Source organism: Hyla sarda, chromosome 3 (assembly GCF_029499605.1).
Source record: "Hyla sarda isolate aHylSar1 chromosome 3, aHylSar1.hap1, whole genome shotgun sequence".
Lineage (NCBI taxonomy): Eukaryota > Metazoa > Chordata > Amphibia > Anura > Hylidae > Hyla > Hyla sarda.
In genome coordinates this window covers 346,483,908-346,506,425 of record NC_079191.1, presented here as the reverse complement: position 1 = coordinate 346,506,425, position 22,518 = coordinate 346,483,908, and the positions used below count along the sequence as shown (strand labels likewise).

General features: G+C 44.7%; 2 protein-coding genes and 1 pseudogene across 8 annotated transcripts in view; 1 reads left to right on the top strand and 2 right to left on the bottom strand.

The window, feature by feature from the left end:
- Nucleotides 1-22,103, bottom strand: part of RIOX1 (ribosomal oxygenase 1) — a 71,960-nt gene extending 49,857 nt beyond the window's left edge. For 2 of the 4 annotated variants that reach the window (XM_056567490.1, XM_056567493.1), the window contains exons 1-3: nt 21,948-22,103; nt 15,598-15,816; nt 9,068-9,210 (exon numbers count right to left, since the gene is read on the bottom strand). In XM_056567490.1, the coding sequence (XP_056423465.1) occupies nt 9,068-9,210; nt 15,598-15,816; nt 21,948-22,022 (437 nt within the window). In that variant the 5' untranslated portion in view covers nt 22,023-22,103. Of the gene's footprint in view, nt 1-9,067; nt 9,211-15,597; nt 15,817-21,585; nt 21,714-21,866; nt 21,921-21,947 lie in introns of those variants that run through there. The other 2 variants (XM_056567492.1, XM_056567491.1) reach the window with 2 other exon arrangements.
- On the bottom strand, nt 4,823-4,932 carry LOC130363486 (U2 spliceosomal RNA; annotated as a pseudogene).
- The window catches only part of EDARADD (EDAR associated via death domain), a 102,069-nt gene continuing 101,547 nt past the window's right edge, over nt 21,997-22,518 (top strand). For all 4 annotated transcript variants that reach the window (XM_056567499.1, XM_056567498.1, XM_056567496.1 and 1 more), the window contains exon 1: nt 21,997-22,122. The gene's annotated coding sequence lies outside the window, so the exon portion shown is untranslated. The remainder of the gene's footprint in view (nt 22,123-22,518) is intronic.

Genomic DNA, 22,518 nt, shown 5'->3' with positions numbered 1-22,518 from the left:
TGTGGAATCTGTGCTGTTGTACTACCGGATACCCATCCTAAACCCCTTTGTAAAGCTTGCACTGAAAATGGTTTTCCAAGATTCTCCGTCCTTTATGGATGAGCTTTGTTCACTTGTCAATCAACATGTACAGTCTGCCATAGCTGCTGCACTGCCTAGTACTTTAGCTCCTGCTACTCTTGATATGCCTGTCGCTGAACCTCCTCCGCCAAAAAAGCAAAAAACTGCTACGGTTTTGGACTCAAACTCTGATTCTAATGAAGATTTGAATTCCGGTGTTACTTTCTCTGAAGAAGAGGGTGAAATTCCCTCCTCCTAAAAGTATGATAAAAAATATTTTTCTTCTGAAGATACAGATATCTTACTTACTGCTAACAACAAAAAACGTGGTCTCAAACGTCTGGAGGTGCTCAACCCCAAATGCGGTTGTGCATTTATATTGGGGGAGCAGATCCTGCCCTTGTAGTCCATTGCTAGGGGCCATTCCCAGCATAAAAATGCATACAATGGAGGATGCCTGCAGTGGACTACAAGTGTCACAATATCGCCAGTATATCCTTATATGAAGGACATACCAGAGCCCACACACCAATGCCAAGGTTTCTCAAAATGGCGTGGGACCTAATGCTAATCCTACCTGTGCGTGATAAGCAAAACAGGGGCCGGTGGGCAATTACAGCAGCATTCAGTCGACTCACAGCTTCCTCCCAGATACCCTCCAGCATGACTGAGCACACATATAATGGGAGGAGGGAGGAAAGCTGCAAGCCCCACCTGAGTTGGCTAATATAGGTGCATGGCCTCACAGGTGCTACCCTAATGCTGCCTGGAAGATATTCAAAGCGCATTAACCATTTTGAGAAACCTTGCCGTTGGTGTGCGGGCTCTGGTATGTCCTTCATATAAGGATATACTGGTGAATGTCTCAATTTTAACATCAGTGTTGAGGGATAGCCAATGTCATTGTATACATCTACCACAGTAGTGCACCCATATTCCTGTGAATGGTGGTCTAAAAAGATCCTGGGAAGCCTCTTCGGCTTTAATCAATCCCAATATTGCAGCTACTACTGTAGCCAGGTCTCTCTATTTGGCTAGAGGAGTTAGAGAGCCATTTGCTCAACAAAACATCTAGGGAAAATATTTTATCTTCTTTCCCATTGTTAAAACTAGTCACAGCCTTTTTGGTGGATGCACCAGCAGAATCGATTAGATTTGCAGCAAAAGCCACCATCCTAACTCTGCTAGAAGGGCCCTATGGGTTAAAAACTTGCAAGGTGACTACCTCTAAAAAGGTTAAGCTTTGTGTCATCCCCTTCCAGGGTAATCTTTTCTTCAGCCCAGTCCTTGAAAAAATTCTAGAACAGGCGGCTGACAGGAAAAAAGATTTCCCTATCCATAAAAAACCTAAAACAAATTAAAAAAATGTTGTTCCTTTAATAGGAACAAAGATTATAAAGGGAAGGAGGTCGTTGGAGCTTTCCCAAAGGAAGGAAAAACAAAGACTTTATCCTCAATCCCAATTTTGATAACAAAAAGCAATGACAATCTTGTGGGAGGAAGATTGTCTCTGTTCAGTCTCCAGTGGTCCCAGATCACAAAAAATCCCTTCATTCTAAATTCCATATCTCAGGGGTACATAATAGAGTTTATCAGCCTTCCTCCTCCAAGATTTTGTTTTACAAATCTTGGATCAGACACTTTAAATGAACGTCTCTTTTCAGGCATAAAGGATCTTTGGTCTCTAGGAGCTGTCATTCCGGTTCCCATCTTGGAACAAAGGTCTGGGTCACTACTCCTATCTATTTTTGGTGCCCAAGCCAAACGGCATGTTCAGAACTATTATAAATCTAAAGAATCTAAACAAGTTTACTTCATACAAAAGGTTCAAATTGGAGACCCTGAAGACAGCCATACCTCTGATTCAAAGAGACTCCTGGATGTGCATCATCGATCTTAAAGATGCCTACTTCCGCCTACCAATTCATCCCTCAGGTTTGCAATTCAACACAATCACTCTACCCTCCATTTTCAATCTCAGGTCCTTCCGCCCGGAGACATTTACGAAAGTAATGGTAGAGGTGGTTGCTCATCTGAGACAAAAAGGAATTTTAATAATTCCTTACCTGGACGACTTACTGATTATTGCCCAGTCAGAGGAGACACTTCATCAGCACCTCCTAACTCTGTCTGGTCTTCAGAACCTCGGCTGGATCATAAACTGGCAGAAGTCAGATTTAATTCCAGCAAGGAAGAAGAAATTTCTGGGTATGATCTTAAATTCGGAGAAACAAAAGACCTTTCTCGCAGAAGACAAGATTTTCTCTCTTCAGCTGAAAATGAAAGATCTGATACAGAGAAATTCTTGTTCTATAAGAACAGCGATGTCAGTATTCGGGTCAATGACATTCTGTATACCAGCAGAATCCTGTATACCGGCAGTACTGTGGGCCTTCAATCCCTGATCTTGAAAGTATGGGACAGATCCCAATTGTCTTTAGAGAAGAGATTACAAATTACACATCAGGTAAAAGCCTCATTAGCTTGGTGGCTGAAGAAAAAGAATCTCGCTATGGGAATTCATTGGATCCTCTCTCCTGCTGTTACAGTGACGACAGACGCGAGTTTTTGGGGTTGGGGTGCTTACGTCGAGCACCTACATCTTCAGGGCTCATGGTCCCAGAAAACCTGATGTCAGTCCTCTAACTTTCAGGAATTGAAGGCAGTCTTAATGGCACTAAGGGTGTAGAAAATCAGGAAGCAGACTTCCTAAGCCTGAACCAAGTGGATCCAGGGGAATGGGTACTAAATTCCCAAGTCTTTCAGTCACTGGCGAGAGTTTGGAGGAATCCGGAAATAGATCTCTTTGACAACAAGAAAAATTGCTAACTCCAGAACTTTTTCTCCCTATATCTGAGGGAGAAACCTCTTGAAGTGGATGCTCTTCAAAAAGCTTGGGACTTCTCTCTTACGCACGTATTTCCTCCTCTGCCTCTCATCCTGAGAGCGCTCCAAAAGATTCAAGCAGAGAAAGTTTGTGTCATCTTCATAGCCCCTTGGTGGCTCAAAAGAGGTTGGTTCAGTCTCCTAAATCTCCTCTCTGTAACCGATCCGAATCTTCTGACGCAGGGACTTCTATGATACCAAGACCCAGAAACCTTACAGTTAACAGCGGACATTCTGAATCCAGACATCCCTAAGATACTAGACTTTCTCCAAGAAGGGTTCGAAAAAAGTCTATCAGTACCTTAAAAGTTCAGACGGCAGCTTTGAAATGCTACTTTGATACCTCTCTAGCTGAACATAAATGGATAAAAAAGATTTTTTTCTGCCATTTCTAGATTAAAACCTATATAATATCTAACTTGACTCCTCCATGGGATTTAAATTTAGTTCTTTCTGCCTTAAAGGGGTACTTCGGTGGTTAATTTTTTTGACTATATGGCATCTTCTTTATAAGTTTTGTTTTTTGCAATATACATTTGTTATATGTTTTGGCAGCATGTGTGTGTTTTTCTTACCTGTTTGTTGGGCAGGAAGTTCTGTAGTTCAGAGGGTTTTCTTTTACTGTTGTCCAAAGTTCTGAGTCTGTTGTGGACAACATGTCATAGCTTTTTTTTCTTTGTCTGCATGAGGAGAAATAAGCCACGCCCCCTCATCTCCTCACTTCCCCTCCCCCTGCTCTGTATTCTAAGGAAGCAGGTCTGCACAAGAGAAGGACCTCACAGAGAAGATAAGTGTTATCTGAAGGGGAGGATGAGAAGGTGCACTGGCTGGGATGTATGGACTGCAGGGGAAGAAATCTCATACTGGGAATGATCTCTATGGGGGAGATTTATCAAAACCTGTGCAGAGGAAAACTTGCCCATAGCAACCAATCAGATCACTTCTTTCATTTTTCACAGGCCTTCATAAAAATTAAAGCAGCAAGCTGATTGGTTGCTATGGGCAACTGGGCAAGTTTTCCTCTGCACAGGTTTTGATAAATCTCCCCCTATATGTGAAGGGGGAGGGGGGGGGGGGGACTCCTGAATGACACATACTGGGAGAGTTTTTTTTTTTTTTTTTTTTAAAGCCGAGGAACGTGCTCTCGAATCACCCAAAGTGCAAGAAAAAGTGCAAACGTGTTACACTAAAAAAAGTGCACAAAGGATGCGGTCTATCGCAAGCCCTTCTCCGATAGGAGAGAGGCCCCCCAACAAACCTTACCCTTCGCCTCCGGACCAAAAGGTACCTGCAAGGTTCCAGGTTCGATGTCCCTTTTCGCCGAAGCTACTAGGGGACCATAAATGCTCCCGGGATCCCCCTTGGCGTTAGCCAAGGTATCTGCCCGCAGAGCCGATAACGGTAGGTACCCAGCCAAAGCAGGAGTACCCGGGGTGTTTGCAGGGAGGTGTGGAACCTAATGGCCACACACACCTCCCCTAGACTGCCAGGAGGGACACCCAGAAGGGCTACCGCATCCTGACAAATCCTGTGAACACACAACACGCAAAAAGTGACACAGTGAGACAAAAAATAAATAAATAAGTGAATGTGCGCAGATATACTGCCCGGACATCCGGCCGGATCTATAAAAATGTCTCTGATCCTAGCCAGAAGCCCGGGAATCAAGAGGTGAGTGCCACAAGGTGAAGAGATTATGGTGCCCGTGCTTCAACTCAGCGAGTCCATCCTCCCAGTGAGTTTCGGCACCTCGGGGTCACCACTCCCCGAGGCACAAAAGTACCTCGGCTCTAGACCCTCTCAGCCTCATGGCGAGACCCGGAGGGAACAGGTCACATCAGTGAAGCCGTCGAGCTGATTCCTCAGAACCAGCCCCGGAAAGCCCTGGTACACCTGCATCCTCCATGCAGCAACCAGCCCCACCAGCATGAAAACTGATAAGAACAGATACTACACTTGATCTTAGCCAAAAGGCCGAGAAGCGAAATTCAATTTCTAGGTGGCTGAAGATAGCTATCCAGGAGGCCTATAAAACTAGCTGTAAGCAAGTCCCCGAAGGTCTTTGTGCTCACTCAACTAGGGCACTAGCTGTCTGGTGGGCTGAAAAAGCCTCAGCCTCCATCGAACAGATTTGCATCTCCGCATACCTTCTTCAACAATTATAGGTTAAATGTAACATCTTTCTTTCGGCCAGAAGGTGTTGCAAGCTGCGGTCCCTCCCTAAAGTCACCTGTTTATCTGGTATGTATCATGGTGGTGCTGTCGTGATGACGAAGTGAAAAGTTGGAATTATTAGTTACGAATAATCCATCATGACAGCACCCATTAATTCCCGCCCTTCTTTGTGGATAAATATTATAGACGTATTGTTTATGCTCAAATTAAAACCACTGAGGGGTGGATGGGGAGGGGCCTATTTAACCTCTCTGCTTATTGTTCCTATTAGAGCTACAGGGGACAATCTCATGGTGGTGCTGTCATGATGGACAAAACGAATTATCGGTAAGTAATAATTCCAACTTTGTTTTATATAAAAAAGCCCTTCTAATAAAAACCTCTAATAAAAACTAAAAAATAACACCCCTTTTCCCCCCCCCCCATTAACTCCTTAACCCCTTAAGGACGCAGCTCATTTTCTCCTTAAGGACGCAGCCCTTTTTTTGCAAATCTGACCACTGTCACTTTAAACATTAATAACTCTGGGATGCTTTTACATTTCATTCTGATTCCGAGATTGTTTTTTCGTGACATATTCTACTTTACATTAAATGGTAAATTTTTGTCGATACTTGCATAATTTCTTAGTGAAAAATTCCAAAATTTGATGAAAAATTTGAAAATTTAGCATTTTTTTAATTTGAAACTCTCTGCTTATAAAAGGAAAATGGACATCCCAAATAAATTATATATTGATTCACAGATACAATAATGTCTACTTTATGTTGGCATCATAAAGTTGACATGTTTTTACTTTTGGAAGACATCAGAGGGCTTCGAAGTTCAGCAGCAATTTTCCAATTTTTCACAAAATTTTCTAAATCGGAATTTTTCAGGGACCAGTTCAGTTTTGAAGTGATTTTGAGGGGCCTTCATATTAGAAATACCCCATAAGTGACCCCATTATAAAAACTGCACCACTCAAAGTATTCAAAATGACATTCAGTAAGTGTGTTAAACCTTTAGGTGTTTCACAGGAATAGCAGCAAAGTGAAGGAGAAAATTCAAAATCTTCATTTTTTACACTCGCATGTTCTTGTAGACCCAGTTTTGGAATTTTTACAAGGGGTAATAGGAGAAAATGCCCCCCAAAATTTGTAACCCCATTTCTTCTAAATATGGAAATACCCCATGTATGGACGTCAGGTGCTCTGCTGGCGCACTACAATGCTCAGAAGAGAAGGACCGCCATTGAGCTTTTGGAGAGAATTTGGTTGGAATAGAAGTCTGTGGCCTTGTGATTTTACAAGGCCCCCGTGCTGCCAGAACACTGGACCCCCCACATGTGACCCCATTGTGGAAACTACACCCCCACAGAATGTAATAAGGGGTGCAGTGAGCATTTACAACCCACTGGCATTTGACAGATCTTTGGAACAGTGGGCTGAGCAAATGAAAAATTTAATTTTTCATTTTCACAGATCATTGTTCCAAAAATCTGTCAGACACCTGTGGGGCGTAAATGCTCACTGTACCCCTTATTACATAATGTGAGGGGTGTAGTTTCCAAAATGGGGTCACGTGGGGGGGGGGGGGGGGGGGTGTCCATCATTCTGGCAATATAGGGGCTTTGTAATCACACGTGGCCTTCAATTCCGGACAAATTTTCTCTCCAAAATCCCAATGTGCTCCTTCTATTCTGAGCATTGTAGTTTGCCAGCAGATCACTTTACATCCACATATGGGGTATGTTCTTACTCAGAAGAAATGGGGTTACAAATTTTGGGGGGCTTTTTTCCTATTTTCCCTTGTGAAAATGAAAAAATTAGGGTAACACCAGCATTTTAGTAAAAAAAAAAAAAAAAAAAATCTCTTTCATTTTCCCATCAAACTTTAACAAAAATTTGTCAAACACCTGTGGAATGTTAAGTCTCTCTCTATACCCCTTGTTACGTTCCGTGAGGGGTGTAGTTTCCAAGTTTTCATGGGGGGGGGGGGGGGGACCGTGTAAGGGGGTGTATATGTAGTGTTTTACCTTTTAGTTGAGTCTCCCGCTAGGTGTTTGCGCTGCGGCAAAAAATTTGCCGCAGCTCAAACTTGAAGCAGGAAACTCACTGTAAACCCGCCCGTGTGAATGTACCCTGTACATTCACATATGGGGGAGGCAAACCTCCAGCTTTTGCAAAACTACAATTGCCAGCATGCACTGACAGACAGTACATGCTGGGATTTATACTTAAGCAACAGCTGGAGGCCCACTAGTTGGAAAATACTGAGGCAGGTAACAGAACCTGTGTGCCTCCAGCTGTTGCAAAACTACAACTCCCAGCATGTACTGATCGCCAAAGGGCACGCTGGGAGATGTAGTTATACAACAGCTGGAGGTACGCAACTATAACTCCCAGCATGGTTAGACAGCCTTTTGCTGTTCGTGCATGCTGGGAGTTGTAGTTTTGCAAGATTTAAAGGACCACGGTTTAGAAAGCACCGCACAGTGATCTCCGAACTTTGGCCCTCAAGATGTTGCAAAAAGACAAATCCCAGCATGCCCAGACAGCAAACTGTAGCACTCCAGATGTTGCTAGGCAACTACTCTCCGGCTTCCGTAGTCTGTACCAGGGAGCCGCACGTTATCGCTGCCTACTGCCGGTAAGAGACCTCCACTGCCGGTCACTTGACAGTTCCCACGTTCTGCCCGGATTACCGTGGGTGGGCAGAACAGGGGAACCAAACTTTAACCACTCCGCCCCCAATCTGCTATTGGTCGGTCGCTTCTGACTGAACAATAGCAGGGATAGGAGGGGTGGCACCCCTGCCACCTCACTCCTATCCCTTCAGGGGGACCAGGGGGGTCTGGGACACCCCCGATCCCCCTTATTTTCCGGGTCACCGGAGACCCGTATGTCTCAGGACCCCCCTGGGTGATGTGCCGGGATGCCTGCATTTCGGTCCGGTCCCCGACAGGCTAGTGGTGGGGGACCGGAATTTCCACGGGCGTACCTGTATGCCCTACGTCCTTAAGGACTCAGGATGCAGGGCGTATGCATATGCCCTGCGTCCTGAAGAGGTTAAGGACTTAGGGTTTTTCCATTTTTGCACTTATGCATTTGGACTTTGGAATTTTTTTTTTTTTTTTTTTTACATATAGGCTATTGATCGTGCGGTTCAATTAACGTTTTATTTTTATAGTTCGGACATTTACGCACGTGGCCATACCACATGTTTATTTTTGTTCACATTTTTATGGGAAAAGAGGGTGATTCAAATTTTTAGTAAAAGGTGTTAAATCACAATTTTCTACTTTTTATTTTACAAAATTTTTTAGGGGACTATTACATACACATAAAATCTTCAGATTGCATACACTGTTCAATGCTATGCCATAGCATAGCATTGATCAGTGTTATCAGCGCTCTGCTGCTCCAACATGCTGAGCAGGCATGGAGCAGCAGATCGCTGATCGGATGGAGAGGCGGCAGGTAGGGATCCTCTCCCCGTCCTCTCAGCTGTTTGGGACACCGCAGTTTCTCCGTGGTGGTCCCGAACAGCCAGACTGAGCTGCCGGGAACGATTTACTTTCACTTTAGACGCAGCGATCAACTTTGATCGCCACGTCTAAGGGGTTAACAGCGATCGGTGATGTCCGGCATTAGACACCGATCCTGGCAGCTGACAGCCGCCGGAACCACCCGGCTATGACGTGGGGTCAGCCCGTGAGCCATCTTCATAGCAGGTTATCAACGCTATATTCTTCAGCAGTATTTTCTTTACCCGATGTCGGAATACCCTATTAAGATAATTAGAAATGTCATCTTCATTTTGTCTATACATGCTACTCTAAATAAGAGCAAGCACAAGCTCCAATATACTATTTACATACAGTATAACCATTATTTAATGGAACATATATCTTTGTAGCCACCCATACAAAGGAACAAACATGCACACGCAAATGGTGACCTACTTGAAGAAGTCATCTGGTTTGACGGGAGAAATAATCCATTCAAACAGGGCTTTGGCTCTTTCTCTACTGTTCTGGATATTTCCCACACTCTTTAGTACAGAGTCCAGCGGGGGGCCAAGGTGTTTGCTGTAATTTTTCGACTCCTGAAAGAAAAATGCAAATACTAAAGAAACTCTGATGAAAGTAACTTTACAAGACAGCATTTAGACATTAATAATTATTAGGGATGAGCGAATCGAATCTGACAAATTGTTACGTAATTCAGGAAAAATTAGATTCGTAACCAATGTGAATATTACCGCAATTCGATCACACAAATCGCTTCATTAAACTCAATTTAGAGCGGTCCAGGCATCTAAAATGGCGGATCCACACGTGAGAACATGGGGCAAGGAATCCTGGGAAGGCCTGAATCACATGCAGCCCATCAGCCAGCCACCCCTGTGATGTCACAGTCCTATATAATTGGCAGCCATCTTGAGGCCAGTCACATCAGCATTCTATTGCAGAGGGAGAGGGACAGACAGCAGTGTGTGTTGCACAGAAAAGCATTTTTACAGCAGTGTTTCACCTCAAGCCCAAATGCAGCCTAGAAGCTCTGGTAGGGAAGGGAGAGAGAGATTGGGAGAGAAAGTGCAATTTTGGGTGTAGTACACAGTGACTGTGCTGCAGCACTTGTGTGTACAACAACTGAAAACCTAATAGTAGCCAGCCAGTTGGGGTGAGCAGAGCACTAAAAGCGTATTGTCCTATATTAAGTGTAACCTGTGCGTACATCTAAGTGATATACCATTTTGTTCTTGTTAAAGTCTTAAGGGCCTAGATACTGTGAAAGGCCAGCAAAAGTACACACCTGCTGGTGTTGTAGACAAATACTGTTTTAAGCGTACTGGAGCGTATTGTACTCCCCTCATATATGCACTAAGTATGTCAGGCAGAGAAGAGCCAGGACGTGCACAGAGGAGAGGCAAAGGTCACAGCAGACTAGGGGCGAGTGGCAGCAGGAGTCGCAGCAAGAGGCCTGAGCTCCTGGTATCAGCTAGTGGTCGTGTCTCGACTAGCAACCCATCTGCCATCATCGATTGGTTAACACGGTCATCCACTTCATCCCAAGTGACATCTGATACCCCCAGTCAACAGTCGGTGGGTTCCTCAACCACAACCCTCAGTTGGCATGGCCCGGGAGCAGTCCCTGTCCTCCCATTGCCTCTGTCCTATGCCGTTTCCTCCCCCACAGAAGTATCTTATGCTGTGGGTCCAGCTCCACTATTTAGTGAGGACGATCTACTAGAGGACAGTCAGCAGCTGCTGGTCAGCCAAGAAGTGGAGGAGACATCCGCCGCTTCCTCCGCTAGGCATCCAAGTAGGGATGAGGAGAGAGGCATGGGCGGTGGTGTTGCAAGCCTTCAGGCTCCTGAAGCAGACACTATTGAGGAACCTGAGGAGGACATCAGTGACGTGCAGACACAACTCGATGATGATGAAGCCGATCGCACTTGGTAGCCAGGTGCAGAAGGAGAATCATCATGATCATCATCATCATCATCATCAGAAGTGGTGTCACCAAGATTACGGGATGAACAACGTCATTCCACTGCTTCCTTTACTAAAACACGTGTTGGAAACGATGGCTGGTCAGGGCACTGGAGACATGGCGCCTACATCTCACAGCCACATGAGCCCTTTGGGGGCTGAACTGGAAGAGGAGGAGGGGCACAGTTGTGCACAGTTTAGGTTTTTGCGAGATGTGCGGTTTTTCTAGTCATCTGACATGAGAGGAGGAGCAGGAGCAGCCAGAGGGTTATGAGGAAGGCGAGACAGAGGACCCAGACACACCGTGGCTGTATGCAGTGGAGATGCAGGCAGGGAGTCCCTCTGAGTCACTTGCACAAATGGCGCGATGCATGCTCACTTGCTTGCGTAGTGACCGCCGAATTGTCACCATTCAGCAGCGGGATGACTTCTGGATCTCCACCTTATTGGACCCTCGCTACTGCCACAAAATGGGGGATTTTTTTAACCTGTTAAGGACAGCGGGCGTATCCATACGCCCCCATTTTAAAGTCCTTAAAAAGGACATGTCCGGTGCTCACTTTTCTTATTGTATCCGCTCCGGGCTGCAAAAAAAAAAAAAAAAAAGCCTGCCTACGCTCCCCCGGTGCTCCGGTACAGGCGTTCGGTCCCCGGGCTGTATTCTTATTACTTCCTGTTAGCCCAGCACGACACACAGAGCTTCAGCCTATCACTGGCCGAGTCAGGACATCGCTGTGGCCGGTGATAAGTTGAAGCTCCGTGTGACGTGCCGGGCTAACAGGAAGTAAGAAGAATACAGCCCGGGGACCGAACACCTGTACTGAAGCACCGGGGGAGCCTAGGCAGGTAAGAGAAAATTTGTTTTCTTTTATTTTTCAGCCCGGAACGGATAAAATAAGAAAAGTGAGCACCGGACATCTCCTTTAATGACTGAGGGCGTATGGATACGCCCGTGGGAATTCCGGTCCCTGCCGCTAGCCGGTTGGGGACCGGACCGGGATGCCTTCTGAAATCATTCAGCAGGCATCCCAGCATATTGCCCAGGGGGGTCCCGAGACTGCCCCCCCCCCCCCATGACGGCGATCGCAGAAAATGTCAATTCAGACATCTGATTTTCTGCTATTCTGGGCTGACCGGGTCTCTGGTGACCCGATCACCCAGAAAATAGGAATGATCAGAGCTGTCAGTGACAGCCCCGATCATCCTGAGGGATAGGAGCGAGGTCGCAGTGCTGCGATCTCCTCCTATCCCCTGCCATTGGTTAGAACCGATTATGACCAATGGCAGCACAGGACAGTGGGTTGCCATGGCAACCCCCATTGTGCCCACCCCTGGATGTCGTGGGGAGAAGATGGAGGCCGGTACCTGGAGGAGAAGATGCCTGGGGAACGCACATAGTCGCTGGAGACAGGCACAGGTAGGGAAACGACGGTGGGGGTGGCAACCACTAGGAAGGCCAAACTGCAACTCCCAGCAATGCTCAGACAGCCAAAGGCTGTCTGGGCATGCTGGGAGTTGTAGTTTTTCAACATCTGGAGGTTCACAGTGGTGCCCAAACGGTAGCCCTCCAGATGTTGCCAAACTACAACTCTCAGCATGCCTAGACTGCCCAGGCATGCTGGGAGTTGTAGTTCTGTAACATTGTCCCTTCAGATTTTGCAATTTTCATGAAATTTTTTAAAATTGCTGCTCTACTTTGAAGCCCTCTAATTTTTTCAAAAAGCTAAAATATGTCCATTTTATGATGCCAAAATAAAGTGGACATATTGTATTTGTGAATAAAAATAAAATGTATTGGGAACATCCATTTCCCTAACAAGTAAAGAGCTTCAAAGTTAGAAAAATGCTAAATTTTCAAAATTTATGAAATTTTGGGATTTTTCACCAAAAAAGGATGCAAGTAACGCCAAAAATTTACCACCAAAATAAAGTAGAATAAGTCACGAAAAAACAATATCAGAATATTCAGTAAAAGCGTTAAAGTTATTAATTCGTAAAGCGACGGTGGTCAGAATTGCGGAAAAGGGCTCAGTCCTCACCCACTGAGAACGAGGACAAACTGACCTACTACAGAGACATCCTATGTAGTCAGTTGGCCGATGCCTATCTGCACCATCGTCCATCCTCTCGCAGGTCGGGGGGCCCTCTGCGCTCACCTTCCACTGCCATAACGAGGGGTGGGGTGGCAGGAGCAGTACCAGCTCAATCAGCAGCAGCCTGAGTCTACAGTCGCTGATGAGTAGCTTTCTTCACCCGCATAGTGAAGCAACTCATCAGCAGTAGTTGGACATGGGACAGGACCTGAACCAGCAGGTGGTGGCATACCTTGACATGCCCATGCCAACACACCTTGAAGATCCGCTGGACTTCTGGGCAGCCAAACTTGATTTGTGGCCGCAACTAGCAGAGTTTGCCCTGGAAAAGCTGTCCTGCCCGGCCAGTAAAGTGCCATCAGCAGTGGCACATTTAATAAAACTTTTTATGTTCATCTATTTGAAATCTTCAATTTAAATGTTAAAAAAATATATATAATCTTTTCAATTGTGAGGCCATATGGTCTCGCCAGGCTGTCGCCATCTCCAGGCTGGGTCATTCAGCCACTATATATGGTCTCCTCATGCTGCCGCCATCTCCACGCTGTGTCATTCAGCCACTACATGGTCTCTGAGATGCAGGCTTGAGCAATCGACCGCCGATAACAATGATCAATGCAAAGCTATGGCTTTGCAGTGATCAGTGTAAAAGATCAGTGTGTGCAGTGTTATAGCCTCCTATAACAGTGCAAAAAGAAAAAAAGAAAAAAAAAATGTATACCGTATATACTCGAGTATAAGCAGAGTTTTTCAGCATGATTTTTCGTGCTGAAAACACCCCCCTCTGCGTATACTCGAGTGAACTCTCTGCCCTCAGTGGTCTTCAACCTGCGGACCTCCAGAGGTTTCAAAACTACAACTCCCAGCAAGCCCGGGCAGCCATCGGCTGTCCGGGCTTGCTGGGAGTTGTAGTTTTGAAACCTCTGGAGGTCCGCAGGTTGAAGACCACTGCGGCCTTCGACATCATCCAGCCCCCTCTCACCCCCTTTAGTTCTGTACTCACCTCCGCTCGGCGCTGGTCCGGTGCTGCAGGACTGTCCGGTGCTGCAGGACTGTCCGGTGGGGATGTCGTCCGGTGGGATAGTGGTTCCGGGCTGCCATCTTCACCTGGGGGGCCTCTTCTCCGCGCTTCGGGCCCGGCCCCGGAATAGTCACGTTGCCTTGACGACGACGCAGAGGTACGTTCATTACCAACATCCCTCTGCGTCATCGTCAAGGCAACACCTCTATTCCGGGCCCGAAGCGCGTAGAAGAGGCCCCCCGGTGAAGATGGCAGCCCGGAACCACTATCCCACCTGACGACCTCCCCACCGGACCAGCGCCGAGCGGAGGTGAGTACAGAACTAAAGGGGGTGAGAGGGGGCTGGATGATGTCGAAGGCCACAGTGGTCTTCAACCTGCGGACCTCCAGAGGTTTCAAAACTACAACTCCCAGCAAGCCCGGACAGCCGATGGCTGCCCAGGCTTGCTGGGAGTTGTAGTTTTGAAACATCTGGAGGTCCGCAGATTGAAGACCACTGTATCGGACATTGACAAGCGGTGATGATGACAAGGAGATGATGAAGGGGTGGGGGTGGGATTATGACAAGGGGATGATGAAGGGGGTGTGTGTGGGATGATGACAAGGGGATGATGAAGGGGTGTGTGGGATGATGACAGGGGGATGATGAAGGGGGTGTGTGTGGGATGATGACAAGGGGATGATGAAGGGGGTGTGTGTGGGATGATGACAAGGGGATGATGAAGGGGTGTGTGGGATGATGACAGGCGGTGATGATGAAGGGGGGATGATGACAGGGTGATGATGATGAGGGTGTTAATGACGGGGGTCTGGATGATGACAGGGGGGATGATGTATTTCCCACCCTAGGCTTATACTCGAGTTAATAACTTTTCCTGGGATTTTGAGGTGAAATTAGGGGCCTCGGCTTATATTCGGGTTGGCTTATACTCGAGTACATACAGTAAATGTGATTTAACCCTTTCCCTAATAAAAGTCCAAATCACCCTTTTCCCATTAAAAAAAAAAAAAAAAAAAAAAAAACGCACCACATGTAAATAAAATATAAAACATATGTGGTATCGCCGCGTGCATAAATGTCCGAACTATAAAAATATATCATTCATTAAACTGCACGGTCAATGGTGTATGCGCAGAAAAATTTCAAAGTCCAAAATAACGTATTTTTGGTCATATTTTTATTATAAAAAAATAGCGATCAAAAAGTCCGCTCAATACAAAAATTGTACCGCTAAAAACTTCAGATCACGCCGCAAAAAATGAGCCCTCATACCGCCCCATACGTGGTAAAGTAAAAAAGTTATAGGGGTCAGAAGTCAAATTTTCCGTGCATGTAGTCATGATTTTTATTGGAAAGGTCCAGTTGAGATCCCCACCAACCCCTAAAACAAAGAAGGTAGAAGAGCTCATTTGAGCGCAGTGCCGCTGTACTTCACATAAAGCTTTACTCGTGGGGTCAAGCATGTGAGAGAGTCTATTTTAAACTTCTTGTGTCCATACACAAAATGTAACATTTTTCTAATTTAACAGTCACATATAATGGAATAAACAGATCACTATTCATGGTCATTCACATCTGCAAAGAGGCAGGGAAGTCAAGACCATGTCTCTCCTGCCAAGATAGAAATGTTGTAAACTGTTCCTATGATAAGGGCTCATTCACACCATGGAGATATTCTAAATAAGGATTCTTAATTTCTTCGGCAGAACAGCTGACGTGAAAATTCTGTAGTGTAAATGGTGCAGCAGGATCCCACTGAAAACAATAAGAGGCTGCTGCAGCATAACTTCTGTGCGGAATTCAGCTCTGAAAATACGTAGTGTGAATGAGTCCTAAGGCTTCTGTCTCATGTTATATAGTTTATGATCGGGGGGGCTATTACCTTTAGCTGCTGAGCTGGCAGTCCTTTCCCATTGCCTGGTGTTTTGCCTCCTTTAGTTGAGTTTTTTTTATTTGAGGAAATAAGTGTTTGTAACGTGTGGCAGCTATCTTCTTTGGGTTTTGCATTTTTTAATAGTGCTTTGCGCCTTGAATTCTTTTTCTTTTTCAGCACCTTTTGTGGAGACTTTGAGTTGGCACCTTTGTTTTTCTTCAAACCAAACTAAGAAATAAAGAAGACATCTGTGTAACTAGAAAGAAGTTATATGTACGGTATATAATAGGCATCACATTCCACAAAACTGTCTGAAGGCACAACAAGGTGTTCACCAGCCTTATGTTTTGCACAATTGCTGTATAATCTCCATTTTACTATGATTCGGGGAAGGGCACGGCAAATGCAGAAAAAAGGGCAGCAAGAAATGCAACGTGTGAACACAGCCTCAGGGAAAGGGTTTAACTACTATACAGTGACCCCCCCCCCCCGACCTACGATGGCCCCGACATATGATCAAATCCACAAACGATGCTTTTTTATGTCGGGGCCATCGCATTAACTGCTATCCGACAGCGCAAAATGCTTAAGCTGCTGCTGGATAGCAGCTTAATGTTCCCCGTGTGGTGCGGTAAGTATTACTTACCCCTCCACGATGCTCCGGGGTGCCCTCCGGGTCCAGCGCTGGTCTTCCGGTGTCTTCTTGGCCCTCTCCGATGACGTCAATACGCTGCTGCGCACATCATCCAATAGGAGTGGCGTACGCAGCGGCGTAATGACGTCGCTACGCAGGCCCAGTAAGGCCTTGCGGAAGACAGCGGAGGACCGGAGAAGACAGCGGAGGACCGGAGAAGACCAGGAGAGCCCAGTGGAGGACCGGAGAAGACCAGGAGAGCCCAGCAGAGGCCCGGGGTCACCATCGCGAGCGGCGGGGACACCATCGCGAGTGGCGGGGACAGGTGAGTACAGCTTCCTATACTTTACACTACACGAATCCCTCAACATACGATAGATTCGACAAACAATGGCTCGTTTGGAACGAATTACCATCGTATGTTGAGGGACCACTGTATATCCTAATCCCATAGACAGCAGCAGCAGTATGCAAAGAGCTGGAGGGGAGGTGTATAACTATATAACTACTAAATATTCTGTTCCCATAGAGATAGCTGCAGCAGTATACAGATAGATATACAACCCCCCCCCCAGTTCTACTAAATACAGGGGTGTGGAAATTTAATTTAAAAAAAACTACTTGTCCATGGGACTAAACGGAGCAAAATCTACTTGTCCCTCATGACGATCCACTTGTCCGGGCCAATTTTCGCTTTTACACTCTCGTTTTTTTCCTCCTTGCCCTATAATAGCCATAAATACCTACTATAATGATACCTTTTTCCATAACATATGCTCCGAAACAAAAAAAATAAAATTGAAATAGTAAAAAAGATAATTTAGCAAATTTGGTGGTTTTCTTTTCTGCGCCATTTACCTTGAGGTTGAGCTAACATTTTTTTTTGATACTTTAGGCCGGTCTAATTACAGCAATTCCATATTTGTATAGTTTGTCATGTTTTACTAATTAAAAAAAAATTCTAAACTTTTTCAGAATTTTTTTAATTGTATTTTCTGACCACTGTAGCTTTGCTAGCCTCATACGAGGCTGTATGAGGGCTCATTTTTTGCACCGTTATTTGTATCGGTACCATTTTGGTATTGACCTGACTTTTCAATCGCTTTTAACTTTTTTTCTGGGATATTATAAAAATTGCAAATTTTGTTTTCTTTACATTTATGTCATTTACCGTACGGGATACATTATGTTATATTTTAATAGTTCCTACAATTATGCACACAGTGATACTAAATATGTTGGTTTATCTTTATTATGTTTACATGTTTTTATATAGGAAAAGGGGGTGATTTGAACTTTTAATATAGAAGGGGTTAATGTGTGTCTTTTAAACTAGGATTTTTTTATTTTTATTTTTTAATATTACACTTTATTAGTCCCTTAGGGGACTCCATTGATCTGTGTGCTCTGCAATCCATTGCTAGAGCATAGTACAGCCAGGATCTATCAATGACAGAGCCTCTATAGTGGATCTCTCCCCAGCGATCACGCTGCGGGGTGGCGATCCACCCCACTAGGGACCATTCACATGTGCCTTTAGACGCCGCTGTCCGCTTTGACAGCGGCGATCTAAATGGTTAATAGGCAGCCGTGGTGATCGGCGCATGCTGGCTATTAGCGGCGGCCCCCAGCTACTGAAAACAGCCGGGGGCTGCAGAGTACGGAGCAGGCATGAATCCGAAGCCCACTCCATACACCCCTCTGAGCGCCGCCGTCCTTGTCGTGGGCTTTAAATTCCAGCCCTGCTTGCCCAAAGCAGGGCTAAGGGCCTGAAAATTTCACCTGCCCGGTGCCTGGGACTGCATGTCCCGGACACCGGGCGATAGGAATTCCACATCCCTGTAAATATCCCAATCCCCTAGATATAGCAGATGGAACTGGGAGGGGGATGATGTACTCCGGTAGTTCTGACCTCCTGTTGAAACCATTAGTTACTAGAAGATTTGGAGAGTGAGACTGCTAGTCACATGACCCAGTTAGGCTAAGTCTCCACTTGGTTTTTTGTCCTGCGTTTTTAGGGATTAAAAAAACGCCTGAAAAATCGCCAGTGCAATCTACGTCATCATGCGTTTTTTCTTACGTTTTTCTCATTTGTGTGGAAATTGCACCTTTGCGGGTTTTTTTTTGGTACCCAAAATTTGTTGGATACCAAAAAAGAAAAAAAGGATGCAGCAGTGATGGAATTTTTTTTTTATTAAACGCAATGTATATATTTTATAACCCAATTTTTATTATTTTTAAATAAAGTGTGTGTTCACTTTTTTTCTCTATTTTTAATTTTTTTTAGGTAGTACTACTACTCCCAGCATGGAATAGACTGTTCCATACTGGGAGTAGTAGTACCTGTAGTAATAGACAGATCGCCCCGGGTCTCATTCCTGACACCCGAGGCGATCGTCCATTATATAGCAGAGATGCCGTTGTATACAGTGCTCACATCTCTGCACTATACTCTGGCCAGTGATGTCATTCATATTTCCCACCCAGAGCTGTGATTGGCCGGATGGTTGCAGCCAATCACAGCTGTGAGAGAAATATCAATGAGTGAGTGGCCGGCCCGGAGTATAGTGCAGAGCAGGGATGCGAGCGATGTATACAGTCGCTCCATCTCTGCTATAGACAGGACGATCACAGCGGGTGTAAGTAGTGACATCCACTGTGATGTGTCCTTAGGCAGGCACTACTACTCCCAACATGGAGCACACTCTGCCCCATGCTGGGAGCTGTAGTACCTGCATTAATAGACAGATCACAGAGTGTAACTTCTGACACCCGCTGCAATGTCTATTAATGCAGATACTACAGCTTCCAGCATGAGGCAGAGTGTGCTCCATGTTGGAAGTAGTAGTAGCTGCAGTTATGGAAAGATCACGGCGGATGTCACTCCTCCTGACACCCGCTGTGATCCACCTGTATAATGTATGGATGAGGCCAGCGCTCTTCTATGGTCCCCTGCACAGCCATGTATATACACATGTTCCTATTTCTCACAGAGAGCTGTGATTGGCTGGAACCATCTGGCCAATCACAGCCCTGCGGGAAATATGAACAAGTGTAAATATACGTCAGGGCAGGAGACCATAGAAGAGCGGCCGCCGCATCTATATATTATACAAGAGAATCGCAATGGGCGAACTGTATTAGTACAGGTACTACTACTCCCATTATGGAACAGTGTGTTCCCTGCTGGGAGTAGTAGTACTAACAAAAAAAATTACAAAAAAAACAAAAAAAGTGAAAAACACACAATACATTTTTATGATTGTCGGCTACATTTTTATTTCCCCGCACACATAAATTGATCCTCGTTTAACCCCTTAACGACGAAGGACATAAATGTACGTCCTGGTGACGTGGTACTTAACGCACCAGGACATACATTTACGTCCTAAGCATAACCGCGGGCATCGGAGCAATGCCCGGATCATGCGCGGCAGGTCCCGGCTGTTGATCGCAGCCAAGGACCCGCCGGTAATGGCGGACATCCGCGATCCCGCGGATGTCCGCCATTAACCCCTCAGATGCCCTGATCAATACCGATCACGGCATCTGCAGCATCGCGGTCACTTAATTGGATGATCGGATCGCCCGAACCGCTGCCGTGGCAATCCGATCATCCTGCACGGCAGCCGGAGGTCCCCTCACCTGCCTCCGCTGTCTTCCGCTCTGATTTGCCTTCTCGCAGACCAGAGCAGAAGATGACTTATAACCCTGATCAGTGCTATGTCCTATACATAGCACTGAACAGGATTAGCAATCGAATGATTGCTTTAAATAGTCCCCTATGGAGACGATTAAAGTGTAAAAATAAAAGTATAAGTAAAAAAAATTTGAAAAACCCCATCCCCCAATAAAAACGTAAATTGCCCAATTTTCCCTATTTCACCCCCAAAAAGTGTAAAAAAATATATTTTATATACATATTTGGTATCTCCGCGTGCGTAAATATCTGAACTATTAAAATAAAATGTTAATGATACCGAACGGTGAATGGCGTGAACGTAAAAAAAAAAGTCCAAAATAGCTGCTTTTTTTTTTTATAACATTTTATTCCAAAAAAAAAATAATAAAAAATGTATTAAAAGTTTTATATAAGCAAATATGGCATCAATAAAAAGTACAGATCACGGTGCAAAAAATACAAAATACAAAAAATACGGAAAAATGAAAAGGTTATAGGTATTCAAAACAGGGGGATCTTAAACGTATTAATTTGGTTAAAAAGTTTGCGATTTTTTTTTTAAGCGCAACAGTAATAGAAAAGTTTGTTATCATGGGTATCGTTTTAATCGTATTGACCCAAAGAATAAAGAACACGTCACTTTTACCATAAATCGTACAGCGTGAAAAGGAAACCTTCCAAAATTAGCAAAATTGCGGTTTTCTTTTTAATTTCCCCACACAAATAGTATTTTTGTGGTTGCGCCATACATTTTATGGTAAAGTGAGTGATGGCATTACAACGGACAACTGGTTGCACAAAAAACAAGCCCTCATACTAGTCTGTGGATGAAAATATAAAAGAGTTATGATTTTTTGAAGGCGAGGAGGAAAAAATGAAAACGTAAAAATAAAATGTTCTGCGTCTTTAAGGGGTTAAAAAGTAAAAAAAAAAAAAATTTAAATATACATTTCATTAGATAAATTTTTTCCTTCACTACTGTATATATATATATATATTTTTTTTTAAATGATACCATACAAAATTTTATTAAAAACTGTTATCTACATCACTTTTTTGGATCACTAAAGTCCAAAAAAGATTAAAAACGGCCTGCAAAAACTCCAAAGTTAAACCCCACATATCGTTTTCTCACTCCCATAGACTTCTATTGGAGCAAAATGCAACGATTTTGCGAAAAAACTCTGTTTTGAGGGACATACAGCGTTTTTTTCAAACGCCAAGGAGCTGGAAAAAAAAAACGCAAAAAAAAGTGAAAAAAACCCCAAAAGGATAAAAAATAAATAAATAACACCAAAGTGAATAAACACCAATTGGAATTCGAAATTTGCGATTTCTCATTGATTTACAGCTAACATCTGGTCGCAGCGTTTTTTTGCCAAAAAAACGCTATGCGGCAGAATTGGCGTTTTTTTCTTGGCTTTTTTTCGGAAAAAAAAACCAAGTGGAGACTTAGCCTAATAAAACACATGGACTGAAAGTGTAAGTCTGATGATGGTCCGGCAGCTTGATACCGGTTTATATCTTCTTTGTAGCCCAAAACTAGTGATCAGGATAGAGTTGCAGGGCCAATCTGAAGTAACCGGGGTAATTAAACAAGTATGACCATCATCAGAGCGACACTTTAAAGGGATGAGCATGTAAATGGCGTAACATGGCGCCCAGCTGGTGCTTTCCTTACATAACATTGCATGCCTGCTATTTACATGGCCCCAGGTCCTTGACACTGAGGTAGGAATAAGGATTCTGAGGATTAACCCTTTAAGCTCCCTACACATCTCCATTACTCCAGAAGTTTTGAAAACTGACAAAACTTATGGGGGTGCCCATAGCAACCAACCAGATGACTTCTTTCATTTCTAACAAGGCCTCTGCAAAATAAAAGAAGCGATCTGATTGGTTGCTATAGGCAACTGGACACATTTTGATAAATCTCCCCCATAATGATAGAACATGACGCACGTGTGTCATTTCTGTGGCACTGTGTGTGCTCCTTATTGCCAATGACAGCGCCCCCCGACGGTATACCGGGTTACAACTGACCTGCGGATTCTCCTCATGCTTTGCCTGCTGGAAAACAGCGAACGCTGACACACGTGGGGGAGCCATAGCCACCATATGAAGGAATCGGCTAGTACGGGAAAAGTCACGTGCGTAGCGGCTTCAGTTGCCAGTGTTACGTCCTGACGTCACCGAACGTCTTACAGTACACGGCACGGTAAGTGAAAGAGATTGGAAAGAGCTCCATCTAGCGATGGCTTGTGCTATTACAAGCGCGCGCACACATTATTCATTCACTTTTTACTTGTCAGGTTACGGTGGACATATTGCTATATTGTTATAATGCAGTGTTCCCCAACTTGTGCCTCTTCAGCTGTTGCAAGACTACAGCTTCCCAACTCTATAAAAAAAAAATATAACATTTTTGTGGACTCACTGGTTACTGTCTGTAGGAGGCGCTATGGCTGTCATTGTGGGGGCACAGGCTGACTGTGCTACAGACCAGTTGTAGTCTTTATGTCAGTGTTTTCCAAAACAATGTGTCTCCAGCTGTTGCAAAACTACAACTCCCAGCATGCCACAAATATTACATCATGCAATAAAATAAAACATT